Source organism: Anguilla anguilla, chromosome 8 (genome assembly GCF_013347855.1).
Source record: "Anguilla anguilla isolate fAngAng1 chromosome 8, fAngAng1.pri, whole genome shotgun sequence".
Classification (NCBI taxonomy): domain Eukaryota; kingdom Metazoa; phylum Chordata; class Actinopteri; order Anguilliformes; family Anguillidae; genus Anguilla; species Anguilla anguilla.
The window spans coordinates 15,529,121-15,552,877 of NC_049208.1; the positions used below are offsets into that span (position 1 = coordinate 15,529,121).

At 38.5% G+C, this 23,757-nt stretch overlaps 5 protein-coding genes across 5 annotated transcripts; all 5 read left to right on the plus strand.

Annotated features, from left to right (window-relative positions):
- Window positions 1–23: 23 nt before the first annotated feature.
- Window positions 24–3,198, plus strand: LOC118234449 (lactose-binding lectin l-2-like). Its single transcript, XM_035430985.1, has 6 exons — window positions 24–103; window positions 263–336; window positions 654–769; window positions 1,900–2,037; window positions 2,848–2,962; window positions 3,045–3,198. The coding sequence occupies exons 2-6, from the start codon at window positions 276–278 to the stop codon at window positions 3,116–3,118; spliced, it is 504 nt and encodes a 167-aa protein (XP_035286876.1). The 5' UTR covers window positions 24–103; window positions 263–275; the 3' UTR covers window positions 3,119–3,198.
- Window positions 3,199–4,977: 1,779 nt separating this feature from the next.
- LOC118234448 (lactose-binding lectin l-2-like) lies at window positions 4,978–8,437 on the plus strand. The gene is made up of 6 exons (XM_035430982.1): window positions 4,978–5,058; window positions 5,218–5,291; window positions 5,738–5,853; window positions 7,437–7,574; window positions 8,101–8,215; window positions 8,301–8,437. Exons 2-6 carry the CDS (start codon window positions 5,231–5,233, stop codon window positions 8,384–8,386), a joined length of 516 nt encoding a protein of 171 aa, XP_035286873.1. The 5' UTR covers window positions 4,978–5,058; window positions 5,218–5,230; the 3' UTR covers window positions 8,387–8,437.
- Window positions 8,438–10,192: 1,755 nt separating this feature from the next.
- On the plus strand, window positions 10,193–13,367 carry LOC118234529 (lactose-binding lectin l-2-like). The gene is made up of 6 exons (XM_035431119.1): window positions 10,193–10,272; window positions 10,432–10,505; window positions 10,823–10,938; window positions 12,069–12,206; window positions 13,017–13,131; window positions 13,214–13,367. The coding sequence occupies exons 2-6, from the start codon at window positions 10,445–10,447 to the stop codon at window positions 13,285–13,287; spliced, it is 504 nt and encodes a 167-aa protein (XP_035287010.1). The 5' UTR covers window positions 10,193–10,272; window positions 10,432–10,444; the 3' UTR covers window positions 13,288–13,367.
- A 1,779-nt stretch (window positions 13,368–15,146) lies between these two features.
- On the plus strand, window positions 15,147–18,812 carry LOC118234528 (lactose-binding lectin l-2-like). The gene is made up of 6 exons (XM_035431118.1): window positions 15,147–15,227; window positions 15,387–15,460; window positions 15,907–16,022; window positions 17,812–17,949; window positions 18,476–18,590; window positions 18,676–18,812. Exons 2-6 carry the CDS (start codon window positions 15,400–15,402, stop codon window positions 18,759–18,761), a joined length of 516 nt encoding a protein of 171 aa, XP_035287009.1. The 5' UTR covers window positions 15,147–15,227; window positions 15,387–15,399; the 3' UTR covers window positions 18,762–18,812.
- A 1,755-nt stretch (window positions 18,813–20,567) lies between these two features.
- Window positions 20,568–23,742, plus strand: LOC118234527 (lactose-binding lectin l-2-like). The gene is made up of 6 exons (XM_035431117.1): window positions 20,568–20,647; window positions 20,807–20,880; window positions 21,198–21,313; window positions 22,444–22,581; window positions 23,392–23,506; window positions 23,589–23,742. The coding sequence occupies exons 2-6, from the start codon at window positions 20,820–20,822 to the stop codon at window positions 23,660–23,662; spliced, it is 504 nt and encodes a 167-aa protein (XP_035287008.1). The 5' UTR covers window positions 20,568–20,647; window positions 20,807–20,819; the 3' UTR covers window positions 23,663–23,742.
- Window positions 23,743–23,757: the final 15 nt, after the last annotated feature.

Sequence of the window (23,757 nt, forward strand, 5' to 3'; positions counted from 1 at the left end):
ATATTCCCAGACAGCCTTAAAATATTTAAGGCCACATTCAGCTGAGCCAAGACCAAAGGAAGAACACTCCTCACATAATCACCTCACCTTTTGCTGTCATACGGTAATGGAACACTTATTCTTGGCTTATTTTGATACGATATAAACCATTAGATGAGCTTTAAAAATAGCCCCTTCATTCAGGTATCGTTGATCTTGTGTCTGTTTATTGACCGATGCATTGCATTATGGATGATGTGGATGTATCTGCCTCTCCCGGTAGCTGAAGAGCCAGCATGGCTTCCTTCACATTGTCAACATTCCTCGGTGTTGCTGTTCTCTCTAGCATGGCTTTGGGTGAGTCCTGATTCGTGTTCTTTCCAGGCGGGAGTGTGATATTGGTAGAGAGTATTTAACAGAAATACTGAAGGCTTTGGACACAAAATGTAAAACAACATTGATCTAGTGCTCTAATATTCTTTACTTTGCTTAACTGAACTGAGTAGTTCCTTTGAGCTGGTTGGACCTGACAGTTTTTCCAGGATTGACCCGTGGTTTTGGGCAGGCACAGTAACACTGTGTGAGAGAAGATTCTGTGTTTTGTGTCTGAGAGATGTGATAAACAAACCAACCAGCAATCCAAGAGTGTTTTATTGTATGTATGTTTTCCTCAGCATCTCACGGAGCTGGGATAGAATTGTTTCAGGGTTCCTGCCCCGATGGTTGGTTTTCCCACAATTGCCGCTGCTTCCGGCACGTTTCTGATAAGAAGTTTTGGATCGATGCAGAGGTAACGTCTTAAAAGACTAGTTCACTTCCTGGTACTTTTAAAGATATTGTTTCCATTAAAGAGTGTGTTTCGCCCGTTGGCCCAGGCAATTTTTTGTGCGTAAAGCCAGGTATTTTATATACATACAGAAGTGTCTGAAGACCCATCAGCTTCACAGTGGGCATTGAAAATAAGGGCCCTTGTGGGTTTGTGCTTTATTGCACAGCATTGACTCCAAACCAGCATGTACATAGTTCTGCCTCCAGAGAATACCCAAATGAAAACCATTTGGTATTACGATCAAATTGCATCTTAAATAGTGCCTTATGCAGAAAACCATGACCAACTAGTAATTTATAATATCCCAGTTTGATGTGGATATGATTGCATCTTTACGTAAAATGTATACTAGAAGTAAGTTAATTACTTGCTAATTATATGGAGATGCTACACGTTGAAGGGCTGTGCACAAATCCTCAAAGTGGGCTGTGTTTGCGCTTTAAGCATGGCATTTACCCAATAATCAATATCAGACATGAAGAGCACACAAAATGTTGAAATGCAGCCTTTAGCAAAATGGCTATTATTGGCTGCATTCGCAAGAATGGGTAATGGTGAAGCATGTTCAAGTGAGTTTGATATTATGTGAGATTCTTGTTACAGGTGGGTAAGGTGGATAATAAACCACTATAAACCAACATGAGCAACTTTTTTTAAACTATGCCATTTTCATAAATCAAGCACAAGCATAACTTGGGAAATTATCTTAAGATTACTTTTAAATCCAACAGAATTTTTATCAAAAAGGCCCCAGGCTTTTGTTTCTTCGTGGGATTTAATTACAATTGATTGGTCACAGTTAGACTCTATGTTGTCATCACCAAGGTTGATCAGAGTTCCGTTACATCCCTACAGATGTCTGATTAAGGGAGGACAGAAACGTTGCTATTCCTGGCTTTCAATAAGCTTTATTTTTTTCAATTAAAAAAAAAATTAAAAGTACAAAGTCATTACAATGTTATCTTAACTTTTATAAGTTTCACGTTTTACACAATTTCCGACAGTAAAAATTGCAGTAATCTAAATTTCTTTGTGAAATTATTTATTTTACTTTTTAACATTTATCTTCTTTCCCTCTCTCCCTCTCTCAGCTAAACTGTGTGGATCTTGGGGGACACCTGGCCTCAGTGCACAGTGAAGATGAGCATCAGTTTCTTCAACAGCTCCATACGAGTTCTGTCCATTCTGAAGACGACCCATACTGGATCGGACTGTCAGACCTGTACAAGGTACTCTCAGAAGGGATCTGCATAATTTGTAGAATCCTCACTGTTTTGAATATGGTAAAGACATCTTGACTTCTGTCATCATAACTCAGCTGTGTTTGCATGTGTTGTTAAATCTGATGTATTGAACCACTAATACATTTGGAAAAAAATGGATTATATAATTTTGCCACTGTCACACGCCATGTGACAACCCTGGGGGAGTTTTGTGTCAATTCCGGGTGCGCATAGGAGTTTGCTGTATGGAGAGAGAGAGCACACCCACAACAATGCAAAATCAAATAAGGAGCTTCATCCTTCCCCCTCATGGGTTTTTGGATAAAACAATAAATTAAAACAACAAACTAAAACAACAAAAACAAAAGAAAGCAAAACCGAGCTGCAGCTTTTCAGGTGCCAACTCTGCCACTTTTCAGCAGCTGTGTCTTTTCTCTGTCTTCTATGCACAGACAACCAAAACTCTCAGCCCCACACTGTGGACAGGAGTACGCACACACGAAAACAAACACCTTCACCCTTCCCCTCACAAAAACAATAAACTAAATCAACATAATTAAATAAGGACATAAGAAAGCAAAATCTGCTCCTTTTGCTGGATTGAACATCACTGGCACCCAATGTGCGAGCAGCACATTAAAATGCCCTCCCAGTTTATAATCCATGGGTGCCTGATCGAAAAGTGGGGGTCGCTAGATAGCGATGAATATTAACCCCTAACCAACTGAACCCTCTCATACCGTGTGTGTTGCAACATGTATATGCTTTTCTGAGGCAAATGTTTGTGCTGATGCATTTTACCTCTGCCTTGTTCAGAAATATTCATGGCTTTGGACCGATGGTTCAATTCGAAGTGACTTTTCAAGGTGGAATCCCGGAGAGCCCAACGACTTAGGGAATGCAGAGCGCTGTGTGGAGTCAAACCATGGAGGTAGGCATTGTCACCTTCTCCCTACTGCAGGAGAAATATAATATAAATACATTGATTCCTCTCTCTCATTTTTTACCCTTAGGCCCGAAAGGCTGGGTTGACAACTCATGTACCAGAACTTATGCATTCATCTGTGCCAAGCGGCTGAATGACTAATGTGGCCGTCAGTACCAAGCTGAACCAGCTCCGTGATGAAGCTGCTTTGCATTACTTTTAATAAAGTTCTGAGCATTCAATACTTGCTGTCTGGGTGTTTTCGTACTAAAACAGAAAACACACAAACCTTTTACAATGTACAAACTGGCCAATACCACCAGAGAATAGAGGCTGTGCTCCCACTGCAGCCAACTGAGACAGCTGTTAATCCTCATTAAATGTGATAATTATAAAGAAATACAATATTAAAATATATAGGTTTTTTTTATTCACAAATGAACCACATTTAATGCATCCAACTGCATATGAAAGACAAATCATGCAAATCCTCCTGAAGACGGTACTGTATGAATTTTTTGACTCAATGCATAGTTGCACGCATTACGTTACATTACATTTATTTAGCAGACGCTTTTATCCAAAGTGACGTACAAAAGTGCATATCAAGGTCATTAGAACAACTACAAAACACGGGTTCGCTAAGGTACAATACTCAGTTCGTACATTTTTTCATAGGCAAGAACACAGTCCAATTCACGCAATGAACATTATTCGACCGAACCTATGCCAAGTCAAACGAGGTGGAAGTACAAGCTACAACACTAGGATCATAAAACTAATTACAATAAGTGCTGGAATGGAGGTACATGTAACATGAGTGGCATGAAAGAGGGGAATTTAAGTGAAATGAGTACTGGGAGTTAGTCCAGTTATGTCAGTCCAGGTATAGTCTGTGTATAGTCAATAATTGCCACAGCAATTATTATTTTCCTTTAAAAGTTCCATTTTCAGCTGCATGGTCACTCAGTTATGCTGTGGAGTGTCCTCTACTGGAGGTCTGACTCATTTTGGAAGGCTCCTTTTATTACACAAGTTGCTGGCTGGGCTTCTGCATCAGTTCCTAGCTTTGCCCTCCCAGCATTGTTCAGTGAAGCTGTTGAAGTGATCCTAAGTCCATGACTTGACAAATAATAGGCATGTTAATTTTTTTTGTTGTTGATGTTGTAGTATCATTTCAACTCATTTAGTCTGTTTTCCATTGCAAAACAGGGGCATGGCTTTTGCCTTTGGCAGTGGTGTCTTGGGACACATCAGAAGAGGCGTGCTCATGCAGGGGACCGTGTTTTAAAAGAGATTTAATTTATTCTGGGGCAAACAGTATTTATCCAGGGACATTGGAAATAACTAGCAGAATACTATAATTAAAACATGGAATAAGAAAATGGTGTGACAGATTCTAACAGCAAAGTGGATGAATTCCTGACTCCACAAATGCAGTAGTTGCTGTGACAACATTGTTCTATGACTAGCCGTATGATATCAGTAATGGTGTATCATTTTTTATATTTCAATTTACATCATTTGTCATTTTACATCTTCAAATAAATCAATCATAAGGTTAAAGGTTATGGTTATGAAGACCCCACCATTACAAGGAATGAATTCCATTTCAGTTAAACTCAATTCAGTAAATTAACTGATATTCCATTTATTGAATTGAAAAATCCCCATAGAAAATAAGGGCAAATCATCAATTTATGAACTAAATTTAGTTAATTCTCTGAATTCCTTAAGGTTTTTTTTAAATGATTATTTAAAATTTTTTTAAGTTCCATTCATTTAAGACTGATTTGCAAATAAAATCCAGGACATTCTTGAATTCCAAATGTGCTGTAGGCAATTTCTTAGAAATCTGCACAGAATACCTGAAACTCAGGAAGATCCCCTCAGGCACTGCATCTTATTATTGGACTAATAGTGAATGTTGCTGTGAAGCTGGTTTGAATATGACATACAACTATACTTGTGATCATTTCTCCCCCACCCATCTCACCCCATATTCCCAGACAGCCTTAGAATATTTAAGGCCACATTCAGCTGAGCCAAGACCAAAGGAAGAACACTCCTCACATAATCACCTCACCTTGTGCTGTCATACGGTAATGGAACACTTATTCTTGGCTTATTTTGATACGATATAAACCATAAGATGAGCTTTAAAAATAGCCCCTTCATTCAGGTACCATTGATCTTGTGCCTGTTTATTGACCGATGCATTGCATTATGGATGATGTGGATGTATCTGTCTCTCCTGGTAGCTGAAGAGCCAGCATGGCTTCCTTCACATTGTCAACATTCCTTGGTGTTGCTGTTCTCTCAAGCATGGCTTTGGGTGAGTCCTGATTCGTGTTCTTTTCAGGCGGGAGTGTAAGAATGTGATATTGTTAGAGAGTATTTAACAAAAATACTGAAGGCTTTGGACACAAAATGTAAAACAACATTGATCTAGTGCTCTAATATTCTCTACTTTGCTTAACTGAATTCAATAATTGGACAGAAAGCTCTTTTTCAATGTGTAATTCAGTTGCTAATTGACCTAGCCTTCCAGGAATCTAACGTCTTGAGTGCTTGGTTATATATTGTAACAGGAATACAATCCATTCTTAGTAGTTCCTTTGAGCTGGTTGGACCTGACAGTTTTTCCAGGATAGACCCGTGGTTTTGGGCAGGCACAGTAACACTGTGTGAGAGAAGATTGTGTGTTTTATGTCTGAGAGATGTGATAAACAAACCAACCAGCAATCCAAGAGTGTTTTATTGTATGTATGTGCTCCTCAGTATCTCACGGCGCTGGGACACAATTGCTTCAGGGTCCCTGCCCTGATGGTTGGATTCACTACAATTTCCGCTGCTTCCGGCACGTAAATAATAAGAAGAATTGGATTGATGCTGAGGTAACGTCTTAAAGGAAAAGTTAACTTCCTGGTACTTTTAAAGATATTGTTTCCATTGAAGAGTGTGTTTCGCCCATTGGCCCAGACTATTTTTGTGTAAAGCCAGGTATTTTAGATACGTACAGAAGTGTCTGAAGACTGATCAGCTTCACAGTGGGCATTGAAATTTGTGGGTTTGTGCTTTATAGCACAGCATTGACTCCAAACCAGCATGTAGTTGCACCTCCAGAGGTTATCCACATGAGAACCATTTGGTATTACGAGCAAACTGAATCTTAAATAGTGGCTTATGCAGAAAACCATGACTAAATAATAATTTATAATATCCCATTTTGCTGTGGATAGGATTGCATCTCTACATAAAATGTATACTAGACGTAAGTTAATTACTTTCTAATTATATGGAGATGCTACACGTCGAAGGGCTGTGCACAAATCCTCAAAGTGGGCTGTGTTTGCGCTTTAAGCATGGCATTTACCCAATAATCAATATCATACATGAAGAGCACACAAAATGTTGAAATGCAGCCTCGAGGAAAATGGCTATTATTGGCTGCATTCGCAAGAATGGGTAATGGTGAAGCATGTTCAAGTGAGTTTGATATTAGGCTACGTGAGATTTTTGTCACAGGTGAGTAAGGTGTGTAATAAACCACTATAAACCAACATGAGCAACTTTTCTTTTTTTATACTATGTTATTTTTATAAATCAAGCATACCCAGCCAGCATTTCAACGTTTATTCACTGGTGAATCAACGTCGTGGACGTCGTGGATCAAGGTTGAATCACTGTTGAATTTTGTTTCGATTTTTATAAGGCGAATCAACATTGATATTACGACATTGTTTCAATGTTTCAATATCTAAAAATGTTGTTGTTTTCTATTTTTAACATATTGATTTTTGAAGTGGTCTTATGATCAAAACATAATAAAATGATAATAATGATCATAATAATAATTTAAAAGGCAGAACATTGTTGAAGACATTATGTTGATTCAATGTAGGCTGCAGATCTTGTTAATTTCAACATTGATTTATAAGTATTTTGTTAACCTTTTTACAACTATTTAGCATTAAACGTTGTTTCAACGATTTTTCAACGTTGAAACAACCGCAATTATTTCAAACACATTTCAACGTTGAAGATCGGTCACGTGCCAGCTGGGTAAGGATAACTTGGGTAACGATTTTAAGACTACGTTTAAATCCTGCAGATTTTTTAAAATAAAAAAAGCCCCCAGGTTTTTGTTTCAGCGTGAGATTTAAGTACAATTGATTGGTCACAGTTAGACTCTATGTTGTCATCACCAGGTTTGGTCAGAGTTCCTTTACATCCCTTCAGGTCTCTGATTAAAGGAGGATGGAAACAAAGCTATTCTTGGCTTTCAATAAGCATTTTATTTTTTCAATTAAAAAATAATTCAAAGTACAAAGTCATAACAATGTTATCTTTTATCTTTTATAAGTTTCACATTTTACACAATTTCCAACAGTAAAAATTGGAGTAATCTGTATTTCTTCGTAAAATTATTTATTTTGCCATTTACCATTTATTTTCTTTCCCTCTCTCCCTCCCTCAGCTAAACTGTTTGAATCTTGGGGCAAACCTGGCTTCAGTGCACAGTGAAGATGAGCATCAGTTTCTTCAACAGCTCCATTTCGGTTATGACCGTGTTGAAAACGGCCCATACTGGATCGGAATGTCAGACCTGTACAAGGTACTATCAGAAGGATTCTGCATAATTTGTAGAACCCTCACTGTTGAGAATATGATAAAGACATCTTGACTTCTGTCATCTTTAATTACTCACCTGTGTTTGCATGTGTTGTTAAATATGATACATAAAACCACTAATACATTGAGAAATTTTTTTTTTAATAACACACACCATGTGACAACCCTGGGAGAGTTTTGTGGCAATTTCGAGTACACATCAGAGTTTGCTGTATGGAGAGAGAGAGCACACCCACACCAATGCAAAATCAAATAAAGAGCTTCATCCTTCCCCCTCATGGGTTTTGGAGAATCACTGGCACCCAATGTGCGAGCAGCACATTCAAATTCCCCCCCAGTTTATAATCCATGGGTGCCTGATCGACCAGTGGGGGTCGCTAGATTGCGATGAATATTAACCCCTAACCAACTGAACCCTCTCATACCTCGGGCGATGCGACATGTACAGTATATGCTTTTCTGAGTTAAATGCAATTTGTGCTGATGCATTTTACCTCTACCTTGTTCAGAAACAAGCATGGATTTGGACCGATGGTACAAATCCAAGTGACTTTTCAAGGTGGGTTCCTGGAGAGCCCAACAACGGATGGAATATAGAGCACTGTGTGCACTCAAACTATGGAGGTAGGCATTCTCACCACGTTATCCCTACTGCAGGAGCAATATAATATGAATACATTGATTCCTCTCTCTCATTTTTTACCCTTAGACCTGAAAGGCTGGAATGACGTTGCATGTACCGCAATGTTTCAGTTCATCTGTGCCAAGCGATTGAGTGACAAACCTGGCCTCTAACCTAGCTGAACCAGCTCCATGATGAAGTTGCATTGCATTTCTTTTAATAAAGTTCTGAGCATTCAATACTTGCTGTCTGGGTTTTTTTTGTACTAAAACAGAAAACACACAAACCTTTTACAATGTACAGACTGGCCAATACCACCAGAGAAAAGAGGCTGTGCTCCCACTGCAGCCAACTGAGACAGCTGTTACTCCTCATTAAATGTGATAATTATAAAGAAATACAATATTAAAATATTTTTTTTTATTCACAAATGAACTGCATTTAATGGATCCAACTGCATATGAAAGACAAATCATGCAAATCCTCTTGAAGACGGTACTGTATGAATTTTGCGACATGATGCATATTTGCATGCATTACAATTTATTTAGCAGACGCTTTTATCCAAAGCGACGTACAAAAGTGCATATCAAGGTCATTGGAACAACTACAAAACAAAGGTTTGATAAGGTACAATACTAATTTCGTAAAGTTATTCATAGCCAAGAAAACAGTCTAGTTCACGCAGTGAACATAATTCAACAAAACCTATGCCAAGTCAAACTAGGTGGAAGTACAAGCTACAACATTATGATGATAATACTAATTACAATAAGTGCTGGAATGGAGGTGTATGTAACACGAGTGGCATGAAAGAGGGGAATTTAAGTGAAATGAGTACTGAGAGTTAGTCCAGGTATGTCAGTCCAGGTATAGTCTGTGTATAGTCAATAATTGCCACAGCAATTATTATTTTCCTTTAAAAGTTCAATTTTCAGCTGCATGGTCACTCAGTTATGCTGTGGAGTGTCCTCTACTGGAGGTCTGACTCATTTTGGAAGGCTCCTTTTATTACACAAGTTGCTGGCTGGGCTTCTGCATCAGTTCCTAGCTGTGCCCTCCCAGCATTTTTCAGTGAAGCTATTGAAGTGATCCTAAGTCCATGACTTGACAAATAACAGGCATGTTAATTTCTTTTTGATGTTGTAGTATCATTTCAGCTCATTTAGTCTGTTTTCCATTGCAAAACAGGGGCATGGCTTTTGCCTTTGGTAGTGGTGTCATGGGACACATCAGAAGAGGCGTGCTTATGCAGGGGACCGTGTTTTAAAAGAGATTTAGGTAATTCTGGGGCAAACAGTATTTATCCAGGGACATTGGCAATGACTAGCAGAATACTATAATTAAAACATGAAATAAGAAAATGGTGTGACAGATTCTAACAGCAAAGTGAATGAATTCATGAGTCCACAAATGCAGTAGTTGCTGTGACAACATTGTTCTATGACTAGCCTTATTATATCAGTAATGGTGTATCATTTTTTTATTGTTCAATTTACATCATTTGTCATTTTACATCTTCAAATAAATCAGTCAGAATAGGTTATGGAGACCCCACCATTACAAGGAATGAATTCCATTTTAGTTAAACTCAATTCAGTAAATTAGCTGATATTCTATTTAATGAATTGAAAAATCTCCATAGAATATAAAGGCAAATCATCAATTTATGAACTAAATTTAATTCATTCTCCGAATTCCTTTAAGTTTTTTAAATAATGTTTTTAAGTTCCATTCTTTTAAGACTGATTTGCGAATAAAATCCAGGACGTTCTTGTATTCCAAATGTGCTGTAGGCAATTTCTTAGAAATCTGCACAGAATACCTGAAACTCAGGAAGATTCCCTCAGGCACTGCATGTTATTATTGGACTAATAGTGAATGTTGCTGTGAAGCTGGTTTGAATATGACATACAACTATACTTGTGATCGTTTCTCCCCCACCCATCTCACCCCATATTCCCAGACAGCCTTAAAATATTTAAGGCCACATTCAGCTGAGCCAAGACCAAAGGAAGAACACTCCTCACATAATCACCTCACCTTTTGCTGTCATACGGTAATGGAACACTTATTCTTGGCTTATTTTGATACGATATAAACCATTAGATGAGCTTTAAAAATAGCCCCTTCATTCAGGTATCGTTGATCTTGTGTCTGTTTATTGACCGATGCATTGCATTATGGATGATGTGGATGTATCTGCCTCTCCCGGTAGCTGAAGAGCCAGCATGGCTTCCTTCACATTGTCAACATTCCTCGGTGTTGCTGTTCTCTCTAGCATGGCTTTGGGTGAGTCCTGATTCGTGTTCTTTCCAGGCGGGAGTGTGATATTGGTAGAGAGTATTTAACAGAAATACTGAAGGCTTTGGACACAAAATGTAAAACAACATTGATCTAGTGCTCTAATATTCTTTACTTTGCTTAACTGAACTGAGTAGTTCCTTTGAGCTGGTTGGACCTGACAGTTTTTCCAGGATTGACCCGTGGTTTTGGGCAGGCACAGTAACACTGTGTGAGAGAAGATTCTGTGTTTTGTGTCTGAGAGATGTGATAAACAAACCAACCAGCAATCCAAGAGTGTTTTATTGTATGTATGTTTTCCTCAGCATCTCACGGAGCTGGGATAGAATTGTTTCAGGGTTCCTGCCCCGATGGTTGGTTTTCCCACAATTGCCGCTGCTTCCGGCACGTTTCTGATAAGAAGTTTTGGATCGATGCAGAGGTAACGTCTTAAAAGACTAGTTCACTTCCTGGTACTTTTAAAGATATTGTTTCCATTAAAGAGTGTGTTTCGCCCGTTGGCCCAGGCAATTTTTTGTGCGTAAAGCCAGGTATTTTATATACATACAGAAGTGTCTGAAGACCCATCAGCTTCACAGTGGGCATTGAAAATAAGGGCCCTTGTGGGTTTGTGCTTTATTGCACAGCATTGACTCCAAACCAGCATGTACATAGTTCTGCCTCCAGAGAATACCCAAATGAAAACCATTTGGTATTACGATCAAATTGCATCTTAAATAGTGCCTTATGCAGAAAACCATGACCAACTAGTAATTTATAATATCCCAGTTTGATGTGGATATGATTGCATCTTTACGTAAAATGTATACTAGAAGTAAGTTAATTACTTGCTAATTATATGGAGATGCTACACGTTGAAGGGCTGTGCACAAATCCTCAAAGTGGGCTGTGTTTGCGCTTTAAGCATGGCATTTACCCAATAATCAATATCAGACATGAAGAGCACACAAAATGTTGAAATGCAGCCTTTAGCAAAATGGCTATTATTGGCTGCATTCGCAAGAATGGGTAATGGTGAAGCATGTTCAAGTGAGTTTGATATTATGTGAGATTCTTGTTACAGGTGGGTAAGGTGGATAATAAACCACTATAAACCAACATGAGCAACTTTTTTTAAACTATGCCATTTTCATAAATCAAGCACAAGCATAACTTGGGAAATTATCTTAAGATTACTTTTAAATCCAACAGAATTTTTATCAAAAAGGCCCCAGGCTTTTGTTTCTTCGTGGGATTTAATTACAATTGATTGGTCACAGTTAGACTCTATGTTGTCATCACCAAGGTTGATCAGAGTTCCGTTACATCCCTACAGATGTCTGATTAAGGGAGGACAGAAACGTTGCTATTCCTGGCTTTCAATAAGCTTTATTTTTTTCAATTAAAAAAAAAATTAAAAGTACAAAGTCATTACAATGTTATCTTAACTTTTATAAGTTTCACGTTTTACACAATTTCCGACAGTAAAAATTGCAGTAATCTAAATTTCTTTGTGAAATTATTTATTTTACTTTTTAACATTTATCTTCTTTCCCTCTCTCCCTCTCTCAGCTAAACTGTGTGGATCTTGGGGGACACCTGGCCTCAGTGCACAGTGAAGATGAGCATCAGTTTCTTCAACAGCTCCATACGAGTTCTGTCCATTCTGAAGACGACCCATACTGGATCGGACTGTCAGACCTGTACAAGGTACTCTCAGAAGGGATCTGCATAATTTGTAGAATCCTCACTGTTTTGAATATGGTAAAGACATCTTGACTTCTGTCATCATAACTCAGCTGTGTTTGCATGTGTTGTTAAATCTGATGTATTGAACCACTAATACATTTGGAAAAAAATGGATTATATAATTTTGCCACTGTCACACGCCATGTGACAACCCTGGGGGAGTTTTGTGTCAATTCCGGGTGCGCATAGGAGTTTGCTGTATGGAGAGAGAGAGCACACCCACAACAATGCAAAATCAAATAAGGAGCTTCATCCTTCCCCCTCATGGGTTTTTGGATAAAACAATAAATTAAAACAACAAACTAAAACAACAAAAACAAAAGAAAGCAAAACCGAGCTGCAGCTTTTCAGGTGCCAACTCTGCCACTTTTCAGCAGCTGTGTCTTTTCTCTGTCTTCTATGCACAGACAACCAAAACTCTCAGCCCCACACTGTGGACAGGAGTACGCACACACGAAAACAAACACCTTCACCCTTCCCCTCACAAAAACAATAAACTAAATCAACATAATTAAATAAGGACATAAGAAAGCAAAATCTGCTCCTTTTGCTGGATTGAACATCACTGGCACCCAATGTGCGAGCAGCACATTAAAATGCCCTCCCAGTTTATAATCCATGGGTGCCTGATCGAAAAGTGGGGGTCGCTAGATAGCGATGAATATTAACCCCTAACCAACTGAACCCTCTCATACCGTGTGTGTTGCAACATGTATATGCTTTTCTGAGGCAAATGTTTGTGCTGATGCATTTTACCTCTGCCTTGTTCAGAAATATTCATGGCTTTGGACCGATGGTTCAATTCGAAGTGACTTTTCAAGGTGGAATCCCGGAGAGCCCAACGACTTAGGGAATGCAGAGCGCTGTGTGGAGTCAAACCATGGAGGTAGGCATTGTCACCTTCTCCCTACTGCAGGAGAAATATAATATAAATACATTGATTCCTCTCTCTCATTTTTTACCCTTAGGCCCGAAAGGCTGGGTTGACAACTCATGTACCAGAACTTATGCATTCATCTGTGCCAAGCGGCTGAATGACTAATGTGGCCGTCAGTACCAAGCTGAACCAGCTCCGTGATGAAGCTGCTTTGCATTACTTTTAATAAAGTTCTGAGCATTCAATACTTGCTGTCTGGGTGTTTTCGTACTAAAACAGAAAACACACAAACCTTTTACAATGTACAAACTGGCCAATACCACCAGAGAATAGAGGCTGTGCTCCCACTGCAGCCAACTGAGACAGCTGTTAATCCTCATTAAATGTGATAATTATAAAGAAATACAATATTAAAATATATAGGTTTTTTTTATTCACAAATGAACCACATTTAATGCATCCAACTGCATATGAAAGACAAATCATGCAAATCCTCCTGAAGACGGTACTGTATGAATTTTTTGACTCAATGCATAGTTGCACGCATTACGTTACATTACATTTATTTAGCAGACGCTTTTATCCAAAGTGACGTACAAAAGTGCATATCAAGGTCATTAGAACAACTACAAAACACGGGTTCGCTAAGGTACAATACTCAGTTCGTACATTTTTTCATAGGCAAGAACACAGTCCAATTCACGCAATGAACATTATTCGACCGAACCTATGCCAAGTCAAACGAGGTGGAAGTACAAGCTACAACACTAGGATCATAAAACTAATTACAATAAGTGCTGGAATGGAGGTACATGTAACATGAGTGGCATGAAAGAGGGGAATTTAAGTGAAATGAGTACTGGGAGTTAGTCCAGTTATGTCAGTCCAGGTATAGTCTGTGTATAGTCAATAATTGCCACAGCAATTATTATTTTCCTTTAAAAGTTCCATTTTCAGCTGCATGGTCACTCAGTTATGCTGTGGAGTGTCCTCTACTGGAGGTCTGACTCATTTTGGAAGGCTCCTTTTATTACACAAGTTGCTGGCTGGGCTTCTGCATCAGTTCCTAGCTTTGCCCTCCCAGCATTGTTCAGTGAAGCTGTTGAAGTGATCCTAAGTCCATGACTTGACAAATAATAGGCATGTTAATTTTTTTTGTTGTTGATGTTGTAGTATCATTTCAACTCATTTAGTCTGTTTTCCATTGCAAAACAGGGGCATGGCTTTTGCCTTTGGCAGTGGTGTCTTGGGACACATCAGAAGAGGCGTGCTCATGCAGGGGACCGTGTTTTAAAAGAGATTTAATTTATTCTGGGGCAAACAGTATTTATCCAGGGACATTGGAAATAACTAGCAGAATACTATAATTAAAACATGGAATAAGAAAATGGTGTGACAGATTCTAACAGCAAAGTGGATGAATTCCTGACTCCACAAATGCAGTAGTTGCTGTGACAACATTGTTCTATGACTAGCCGTATGATATCAGTAATGGTGTATCATTTTTTATATTTCAATTTACATCATTTGTCATTTTACATCTTCAAATAAATCAATCATAAGGTTAAAGGTTATGGTTATGAAGACCCCACCATTACAAGGAATGAATTCCATTTCAGTTAAACTCAATTCAGTAAATTAACTGATATTCCATTTATTGAATTGAAAAATCCCCATAGAAAATAAGGGCAAATCATCAATTTATGAACTAAATTTAGTTAATTCTCTGAATTCCTTAAAGTTTTTTTTAAATGATTATTTAAAATTTTTTTAAGTTCCATTCATTTAAGACTGATTTGCAAATAAAATCCAGGACATTCTTGTATTCCAAATGTGCTGTAGGCAATTTCTTAGAAATCTGCACAGAATACCTGAAACTCAGGAAGATCCCCTCAGGCACTGCATCTTATTATTGGACTAATAGTGAATGTTGCTGTGAAGCTGGTCTGAATATGACATACAACTATACTTGTGATCATTTCTCCCCCACCCATCTCACCCCATATTCCCAGACAGCCTTAGAATATTTAAGGCCACATTCAGCTGAGCCAAGACCAAAGGAAGAACACTCCTCACATAATCACCTCACCTTGTGCTGTCATACGGTAATGGAACACTTATTCTTGGCTTATTTTGATACGATATAAACCATAAGATGAGCTTTAAAAATAGCCCCTTCATTCAGGTACCATTGATCTTGTGCCTGTTTATTGACCGATGCATTGCATTATGGATGATGTGGATGTATCTGTCTCTCCTGGTAGCTGAAGAGCCAGCATGGCTTCCTTCACATTGTCAACATTCCTTGGTGTTGCTGTTCTCTCAAGCATGGCTTTGGGTGAGTCCTGATTCGTGTTCTTTTCAGGCGGGAGTGTAAGAATGTGATATTGTTAGAGAGTATTTAACAAAAATACTGAAGGCTTTGGACACAAAATGTAAAACAACATTGATCTAGTGCTCTAATATTCTCTACTTTGCTTAACTGAATTCAATAATTGGACAGAAAGCTCTTTTTCAATGTGTAATTCAGTTGCTAATTGACCTAGCCTTCCAGGAATCTAACGTCTTGAGTGCTTGGTTATATATTGTAACAGGAATACAATCCATTCTTAGTAGTTCCTTTGAGCTGGTTGGACCTGACAGTTTTTCCAGGATAGACCCGTGGTTTTGGGCAGGCACAGTAACACTGTGTGAGAGAAGATTGTGTGTTTTATGTCTGAGAGATGTGATAAACAAACCAACCAGCAATCCAAGAGTGTTTTATTGTATGTATGTGCTCCTCAGTATCTCACGGCGCTGGGACACAATTGCTTCAGGGTCCCTGCCCTGATGGTTGGATTCACTACAATTTCCGCTGCTTCCGGCACGTAAATAATAAGAAGAATTGGATTGATGCTGAGGTAACGTCTTAAAGGAAAAGTTAACTTCCTGGTACTTTTAAAGATATTATTTCCATTGAAGAGTGTGTTTCGCCCATTGGCCCAGACTATTTTTGTGTAAAGCCAGGTATTTTAGATACGTACAGAAGTGTCTGAAGACTGATCAGCTTCACAGTGGGCATTGAAATTTGTGGGTTTATGCTTTATAGCACAGCATTGACTCCAAACCAGCATGTAGTTGCACCTCCAGAGGTTATCCACATGAGAACCATTTGGTATTACGAGCAAACTGAATCTTAAATAGTGGCTTATGCAGAAAACCATGACTAAATAATAATTTATAATATCCCATTTTGCTGTGGATATGATTGCATCTCTACATAAAATGTATACTAGAAGTAAGTTAATTACTTTCTAATTATATGGAGATGCTACACGTCGCAGGGCTGTGCACAAATCCTCAAAGTGGGCTGTGTTTGCGCTTTAAGCATGGCATTTACCCAATAATCAATATCATACATGAAGAGCACACAAAATGTTGAAATGCAGCCTCGAGGAAAATGGTTATTATTGGCTGCATTCGCAAGAATGGGTAATGGTGAAGCATGTTCAAGTGAGTTTGATATTAGGCTACGTGAGATTTTTGTCACAGGTGAGTAAGGTGTGTAATAAACCACTATAAACCAACATGAGCAACTTTTCTTTTTTTATACTATGTTATTTTTATAAATCAAGCATACCCAGCCAGCATTTCAACGTTTATTCACTGGTGAATCAACGTCGTGGACGTCGTGGATCAAGGTTGAATCACTGTTGAATTTTGTTTCGATTTTTATAAGGCGAATCAACATTGATATTACGACATTGTTTCAATGTTTCAATATCTAAAAATGTTGTTGTTTTCTATTTTTAACATATTGATTTTTGAAGTGGTCTTATGATCAAAACATAATAAAATGATAATAATGATCATAATAATAATTTAAAAGGCAGAACATTGTTGAAGACATTATGTTGATTCAATGTAGGCTGCAGATCTTGTTAATTTCAACATTGATTTATAAGTATTTTGTTAACCTTTTTACAACTATTTAGCATTAAACGTTGTTTCAACGATTTTTCAACGTTGAAACAACCGCAATTATTTCAAACACATTTCAACGTTGAAGATCGGTCACGTGCCAGCTGGGTAAGGATAACTTGGGTAACGATTTTAAGACTACGTTTAAATCCTGCAGATTTTTTAAAATAAAAAAAGCCCCCAGGTTTTTGTTTCAGCGTGAGATTTAAGTACAATTGATTGGTCACAGTTAGACTCTATGTTGTCATCACCAGGTTTGGTCAGAGTTCCTTTACATCCCTTCAGGTCTCTGATTAAAGGAGGATGGAAACAAAGCTATTCTTAAATGGTAAAATGGTAAATGGACTGCATTTATATAGCGCTTTTATCCAAAGCGCTTTACAATTGATGCCTCTCATTCGCCAGAGCAGTTAGGGGTTAGGTGTCTTGCTCAAGGACACTTCAACATGCCCAGGGCGGGGTTTGAACCGGCAACCCTCCGACTGCCAGACAATCGGTCTTACCTCCTGAGCTATGTCGCCCTATTCTTGGCTTTCAATAAGCATTTTATTTTTTCAATTAAAAAATAATTCAAAGTACAAAGTCATAACAATGTTATCTTTTATCTTTTATAAGTTTCACATTTTACACAATTTCCAACAGTAAAAATTGGAGTAATCTGTATTTCTTCGTAAAATTATTTATTTTGCCATTTACCATTTATTTTCTTTCCCTCTCTCCCTCCCTCAGCTAAACTGTTTGAATCTTGGGGCAAACCTGGCTTCAGTGCACAGTGAAGATGAGCATCAGTTTCTTCAACAGCTCCATTTCGGTTATGACCGTGTTGAAAACGGCCCATACTGGATCGGAATGTCAGACCTGTACAAGGTACTATCAGAAGGATTCTGCATAATTTGTAGAACCCTCACTGTTGAGAATATGATAAAGACATCTTGACTTCTGTCATCTTTAATTACTCACCTGTGTTTGCATGTGTTGTTAAATATGATACATAAAACCACTAATACATTGAGAAATTTTTTTTTTAATAACACACACCATGTGACAACCCTGGGAGAGTTTTGTGGCAATTTCGAGTACACATCAGAGTTTGCTGTATGGAGAGAGAGAGCACACCCACACCAATGCAAAATCAAATAAAGAGCTTCATCCTTCCCCCTCATGGGTTTTGGAGAATCACTGGCACCCAATGTGCGAGCAGCACATTCAAATTCCCCCCCAGTTTATAATCCATGGGTGCCTGATCGACCAGTGGGGGTCGCTAGATTGCGATGAATATTAACCCCTAACCAACTGAACCCTCTCATACCTCGGGCGATGCGACATGTACAGTATATGCTTTTCTGAGTTAAATGCAATTTGTGCTGATGCATTTTACCTCTACCTTGTTCAGAAACAAGCATGGATTTGGACCGATGGTACAAATCCAAGTGACTTTTCAAGGTGGGTTCCTGGAGAGCCCAACAACGGATGGAATATAGAGCACTGTGTGCACTCAAACTATGGAGGTAGGCATTCTCACCACGTTATCCCTACTGCAGGAGCAATATAATATGAATACATTGATTCCTCTCTCTCATTTTTTACCCTTAGACCTGAAAGGCTGGAATGACGTTGCATGTACCGCAATGTTTCAGTTCATCTGTGCCAAGCGATTGAGTGACAAACCTGGCCTCTAACCTAGCTGAACCAGCTCCATGATGAAGTTGCATTGCATTTCTTTTAATAAAGTTCTGAGCATTCAATACTTGCTGTCTGGGTTTTTTTTGTACTAAAACAGAAAACACACAAACCTTTTACAATGTACAGACTGGCCAATACCACCAGAGAAAAGAGGCTGTGCTCCCACTGCAGCCAACTGAGACAGCTGTTACTCCTCATTAAATGTGATAATTATAAAGAAATACAATATTAAAATATTTTTTTTTATTCACAAATGAACTGCATTTAATGGATCCAACTGCATATGAAAGACAAATCATGCAAATCCTCTTGAAGACGGTACTGTATGAATTTTGCGACATGATGCATATTTGCATGCATTACAATTTATTTAGCAGACGCTTTTATCCAAAGCGACGTACAAAAGTGCATATCAAGGTCATTGGAACAACTACAAAACAAAGGTTTGATAAGGTACAATACTAATTTCGTAAAGTTATTCATAGCCAAGAAAACAGTCTAGTTCACGCAGTGAACATAATTCAACAAAACCTATGCCAAGTCAAACTAGGTGGAAGTACAAGCTACAACATTATGATGATAATACTAATTACAATAAGTGCTGGAATGGAGGTGTATGTAACACGAGTGGCATGAAAGAGGGGAATTTAAGTGAAATAAGTACTGGCAGTTAGTCCAGGTATGTCAGTCCAGGTATAGTCTGTGTATAGTCAATAATTGCCACAGCAATTATTATTTTCCTTTAAAAGTTCAATTTTCCGCTGCATGGTCACTCAGTTATGCTGTGGAGTGTCCACTACTGGAGGTCTGACTCATTTTGGAAGGCTCCTTTTATTACACAAGTTGCTGGCTGGGCTTCTGCATCAGTTCCTAGCTGTGCCCTCCCAGCATTTTTCAGTGAAGCTATTGAAGTGATCCTAAGTCCATGACTTGACAAATAACAGGCATGTTAATTTCTTTTTGATGTTGTAGTATCATTTCAGCTCATTTAGTCTGTTTTCCATTGCAAAACAGGGGCATGGCTTTTGCCTTTGGTAGTGGTGTCATGGGACACATCAGAAGAGGCGTGCTTATGCAGGGGACCGTGTTTTAAAAGAGATTTAGGTAATTCTGGGGCAAACAGTATTTATCCAGGGACATTGGCAATGACTAGCAGAATACTATAATTAAAACATGAAATAAGAAAATGGTGTGACAGATTCTAACAGCAAAGTGAATGAATTCATGAGTCCACAAATGCAGTAGTTGCTGTGACAACATTGTTCTATGACTAGCCTTATTATATCAGTAATGGTGTATCATTTTTTTATTGTTCAATTTACATCATTTGTCATTTTACATCTTCAAATAAATCAGTCAGAATAGGTTATGGAGACCCCACCATTACAAGGAATGAATTCCATTTTAGTTAAACTCAATTCAGTAAATTAGCTGATATTCTATTTAATGAATTGAAAAATCTCCATAGAATATAAAGGCAAATCATCAATTTATGAACTAAATTTAATTCATTCTCCGAATTCCTTTAAGTTTTTTAAATAATGTTTTTAAGTTCCATTCTTTTAAGACTGATTTGCGAATAAAATCCAGGACGTTCTTGTATTCCAAATGTGCTGTAGGCAATTTCTTAGAAATCTGCACAGAATACCTGAAACTCAGGAAGATTCCCTCAGGCACTGCATGTTATTATTGGACTAATAGTGAATGTTGCTGTGAAGCTGGTTTGAATATGACATACAACTATACTTGTGATCGTTTCTCCCCCACCCATCTCACCCCATATTCCCAGACAGCCTTAGAATATTTAAGGCCACATTCAGCTGAGCCAAGACCAAAGGAAGAACACTCCTCACATAATCACCTCACCTTTTGCTGTCATACGGTAATGGAACACTTATTCTTGGCTTATTTTGATACGATATAAACCATTAGATGAGCTTTAAAAATAGCCCCTTCATTCAGGTATCGTTGATCTTGTGTCTGTTTATTGACCGATGCATTGCATTATGGATGATGTGGATGTATCTGCCTCTCCCGGTAGCTGAAGAGCCAGCATGGCTTCCTTCACATTGTCAACATTCCTCGGTGTTGCTGTTCTCTCTAGCATGGCTTTGGGTGAGTCCTGATTCGTGTTCTTTCCAGGCGGGAGTGTGATATTGGTAGAGAGTATTTAACAGAAATACTGAAGGCTTTGGACACAAAATGTAAAACAACATTGATCTAGTGCTCTAATATTCTTTACTTTGCTTAACTGAACTGAGTAGTTCCTTTGAGCTGGTTGGACCTGACAGTTTTTCCAGGATTGACCCGTGGTTTTGGGCAGGCACAGTAACACTGTGTGAGAGAAGATTCTGTGTTTTGTGTCTGAGAGATGTGATAAACAAACCAACCAGCAATCCAAGAGTGTTTTATTGTATGTATGTTTTCCTCAGCATCTCACGGAGCTGGGATAGAATTGTTTCAGGGTTCCTGCCCCGATGGTTGGTTTTCCCACAATTGCCGCTGCTTCCGGCACGTTTCTGATAAGAAGTTTTGGATCGATGCAGAGGTAACGTCTTAAAAGACTAGTTCACTTCCTGGTACTTTTAAAGATATTGTTTCCATTAAAGAGTGTGTTTCGCCCGTTGGCCCAGGCAATTTTTTGTGCGTAAAGCCAGGTATTTTATATACATACAGAAGTGTCTGAAGACCCATCAGCTTCACAGTGGGCATTGAAAATAAGGGCCCTTGTGGGTTTGTGCTTTATTGCACAGCATTGACTCCAAACCAGCATGTACATAGTTCTGCCTCCAGAGAATACCCAAATGAAAACCATTTGGTATTACGATCAAATTGCATCTTAAATAGTGCCTTATGCAGAAAACCATGACCAACTAGTAATTTATAATATCCCAGTTTGATGTGGATATGATTGCATCTTTACGTAAAATGTATACTAGAAGTAAGTTAATTACTTGCTAATTATATGGAGATGCTACACGTTGAAGGGCTGTGCACAAATCCTCAAAGTGGGCTGTGTTTGCGCTTTAAGCATGGCATTTACCCAATAATCAATATCAGACATGAAGAGCACACAAAATGTTGAAATGCAGCCTTTAGCAAAATGGCTATTATTGGCTGCATTCGCAAGAATGGGTAATGGTGAAGCATGTTCAAGTGAGTTTGATATTATGTGAGATTCTTGTTACAGGTGGGTAAGGTGGATAATAAACCACTATAAACCAACATGAGCAACTTTTTTTAAACTATGCCATTTTCATAAATCAAGCACAAGCATAACTTGGGAAATTATCTTAAGATTACTTTTAAATCCAACAGAATTTTTATCAAAAAGGCCCCAGGCTTTTGTTTCTTCGTGGGATTTAATTACAATTGATTGGTCACAGTTAGACTCTATGTTGTCATCACCAAGGTTGATCAGAGTTCCGTTACATCCCTACAGATGTCTGATTAAGGGAGGACAGAAACGTTGCTATTCCTGGCTTTCAATAAGCTTTATTTTTTTCAATTAAAAAAAAAATTAAAAGTACAAAGTCATTACAATGTTATCTTAACTTTTATAAGTTTCACGTTTTACACAATTTCCGACAGTAAAAATTGCAGTAATCTAAATTTCTTTGTGAAATTATTTATTTTACTTTTTAACATTTATCTTCTTTCCCTCTCTCCCTCTCTCAGCTAAACTGTGTGGATCTTGGGGGACACCTGGCCTCAGTGCACAGTGAAGATGAGCATCAGTTTCTTCAACAGCTCCATACGAGTTCTGTCCATTCTGAAGACGACCCATACTGGATCGGACTGTCAGACCTGTACAAGGTACTCTCAGAAGGGATCTGCATAATTTGTAGAATCCTCACTGTTTTGAATATGGTAAAGACATCTTGACTTCTGTCATCATAACTCAGCTGTGTTTGCATGTGTTGTTAAATCTGATGTATTGAACCACTAATACATTTGGAAAAAAATGGATTATATAATTTTGCCACTGTCACACGCCATGTGACAACCCTGGGGGAGTTTTGTGTCAATTCCGGGTGCGCATAGGAGTTTGCTGTATGGAGAGAGAGAGCACACCCACAACAATGCAAAATCAAATAAGGAGCTTCATCCTTCCCCCTCATGGGTTTTTGGATAAAACAATAAATTAAAACAACAAACTAAAACAACAAAAACAAAAGAAAGCAAAACCGAGCTGCAGCTTTTCAGGTGCCAACTCTGCCACTTTTCAGCAGCTGTGTCTTTTCTCTGTCTTCTATGCACAGACAACCAAAACTCTCAGCCCCACACTGTGGACAGGAGTACGCACACACGAAAACAAACACCTTCACCCTTCCCCTCACAAAAACAATAAACTAAATCAACATAATTAAATAAGGACATAAGAAAGCAAAATCTGCTCCTTTTGCTGGATTGAACATCACTGGCACCCAATGTGCGAGCAGCACATTAAAATGCCCTCCCAGTTTATAATCCATGGGTGCCTGATCGAAAAGTGGGGGTCGCTAGATAGCGATGAATATTAACCCCTAACCAACTGAACCCTCTCATACCGTGTGTGTTGCAACATGTATATGCTTTTCTGAGGCAAATGTTTGTGCTGATGCATTTTACCTCTGCCTTGTTCAGAAATATTCATGGCTTTGGACCGATGGTTCAATTCGAAGTGACTTTTCAAGGTGGAATCCCGGAGAGCCCAACGACTTAGGGAATGCAGAGCGCTGTGTGGAGTCAAACCATGGAGGTAGGCATTGTCACCTTCTCCCTACTGCAGGAGAAATATAATATAAATACATTGATTCCTCTCTCTCATTTTTTACCCTTAGGCCCGAAAGGCTGGGTTGACAACTCATGTACCAGAACTTATGCATTCATCTGTGCCAAGCGGCTGAATGACTAATGTGGCCGTCAGTACCAAGCTGAACCAGCTCCGTGATGAAGCTGCTTTGCATTACTTTTAATAAAGTTCTGAGCATTCAATACTTGCTGTCTGGG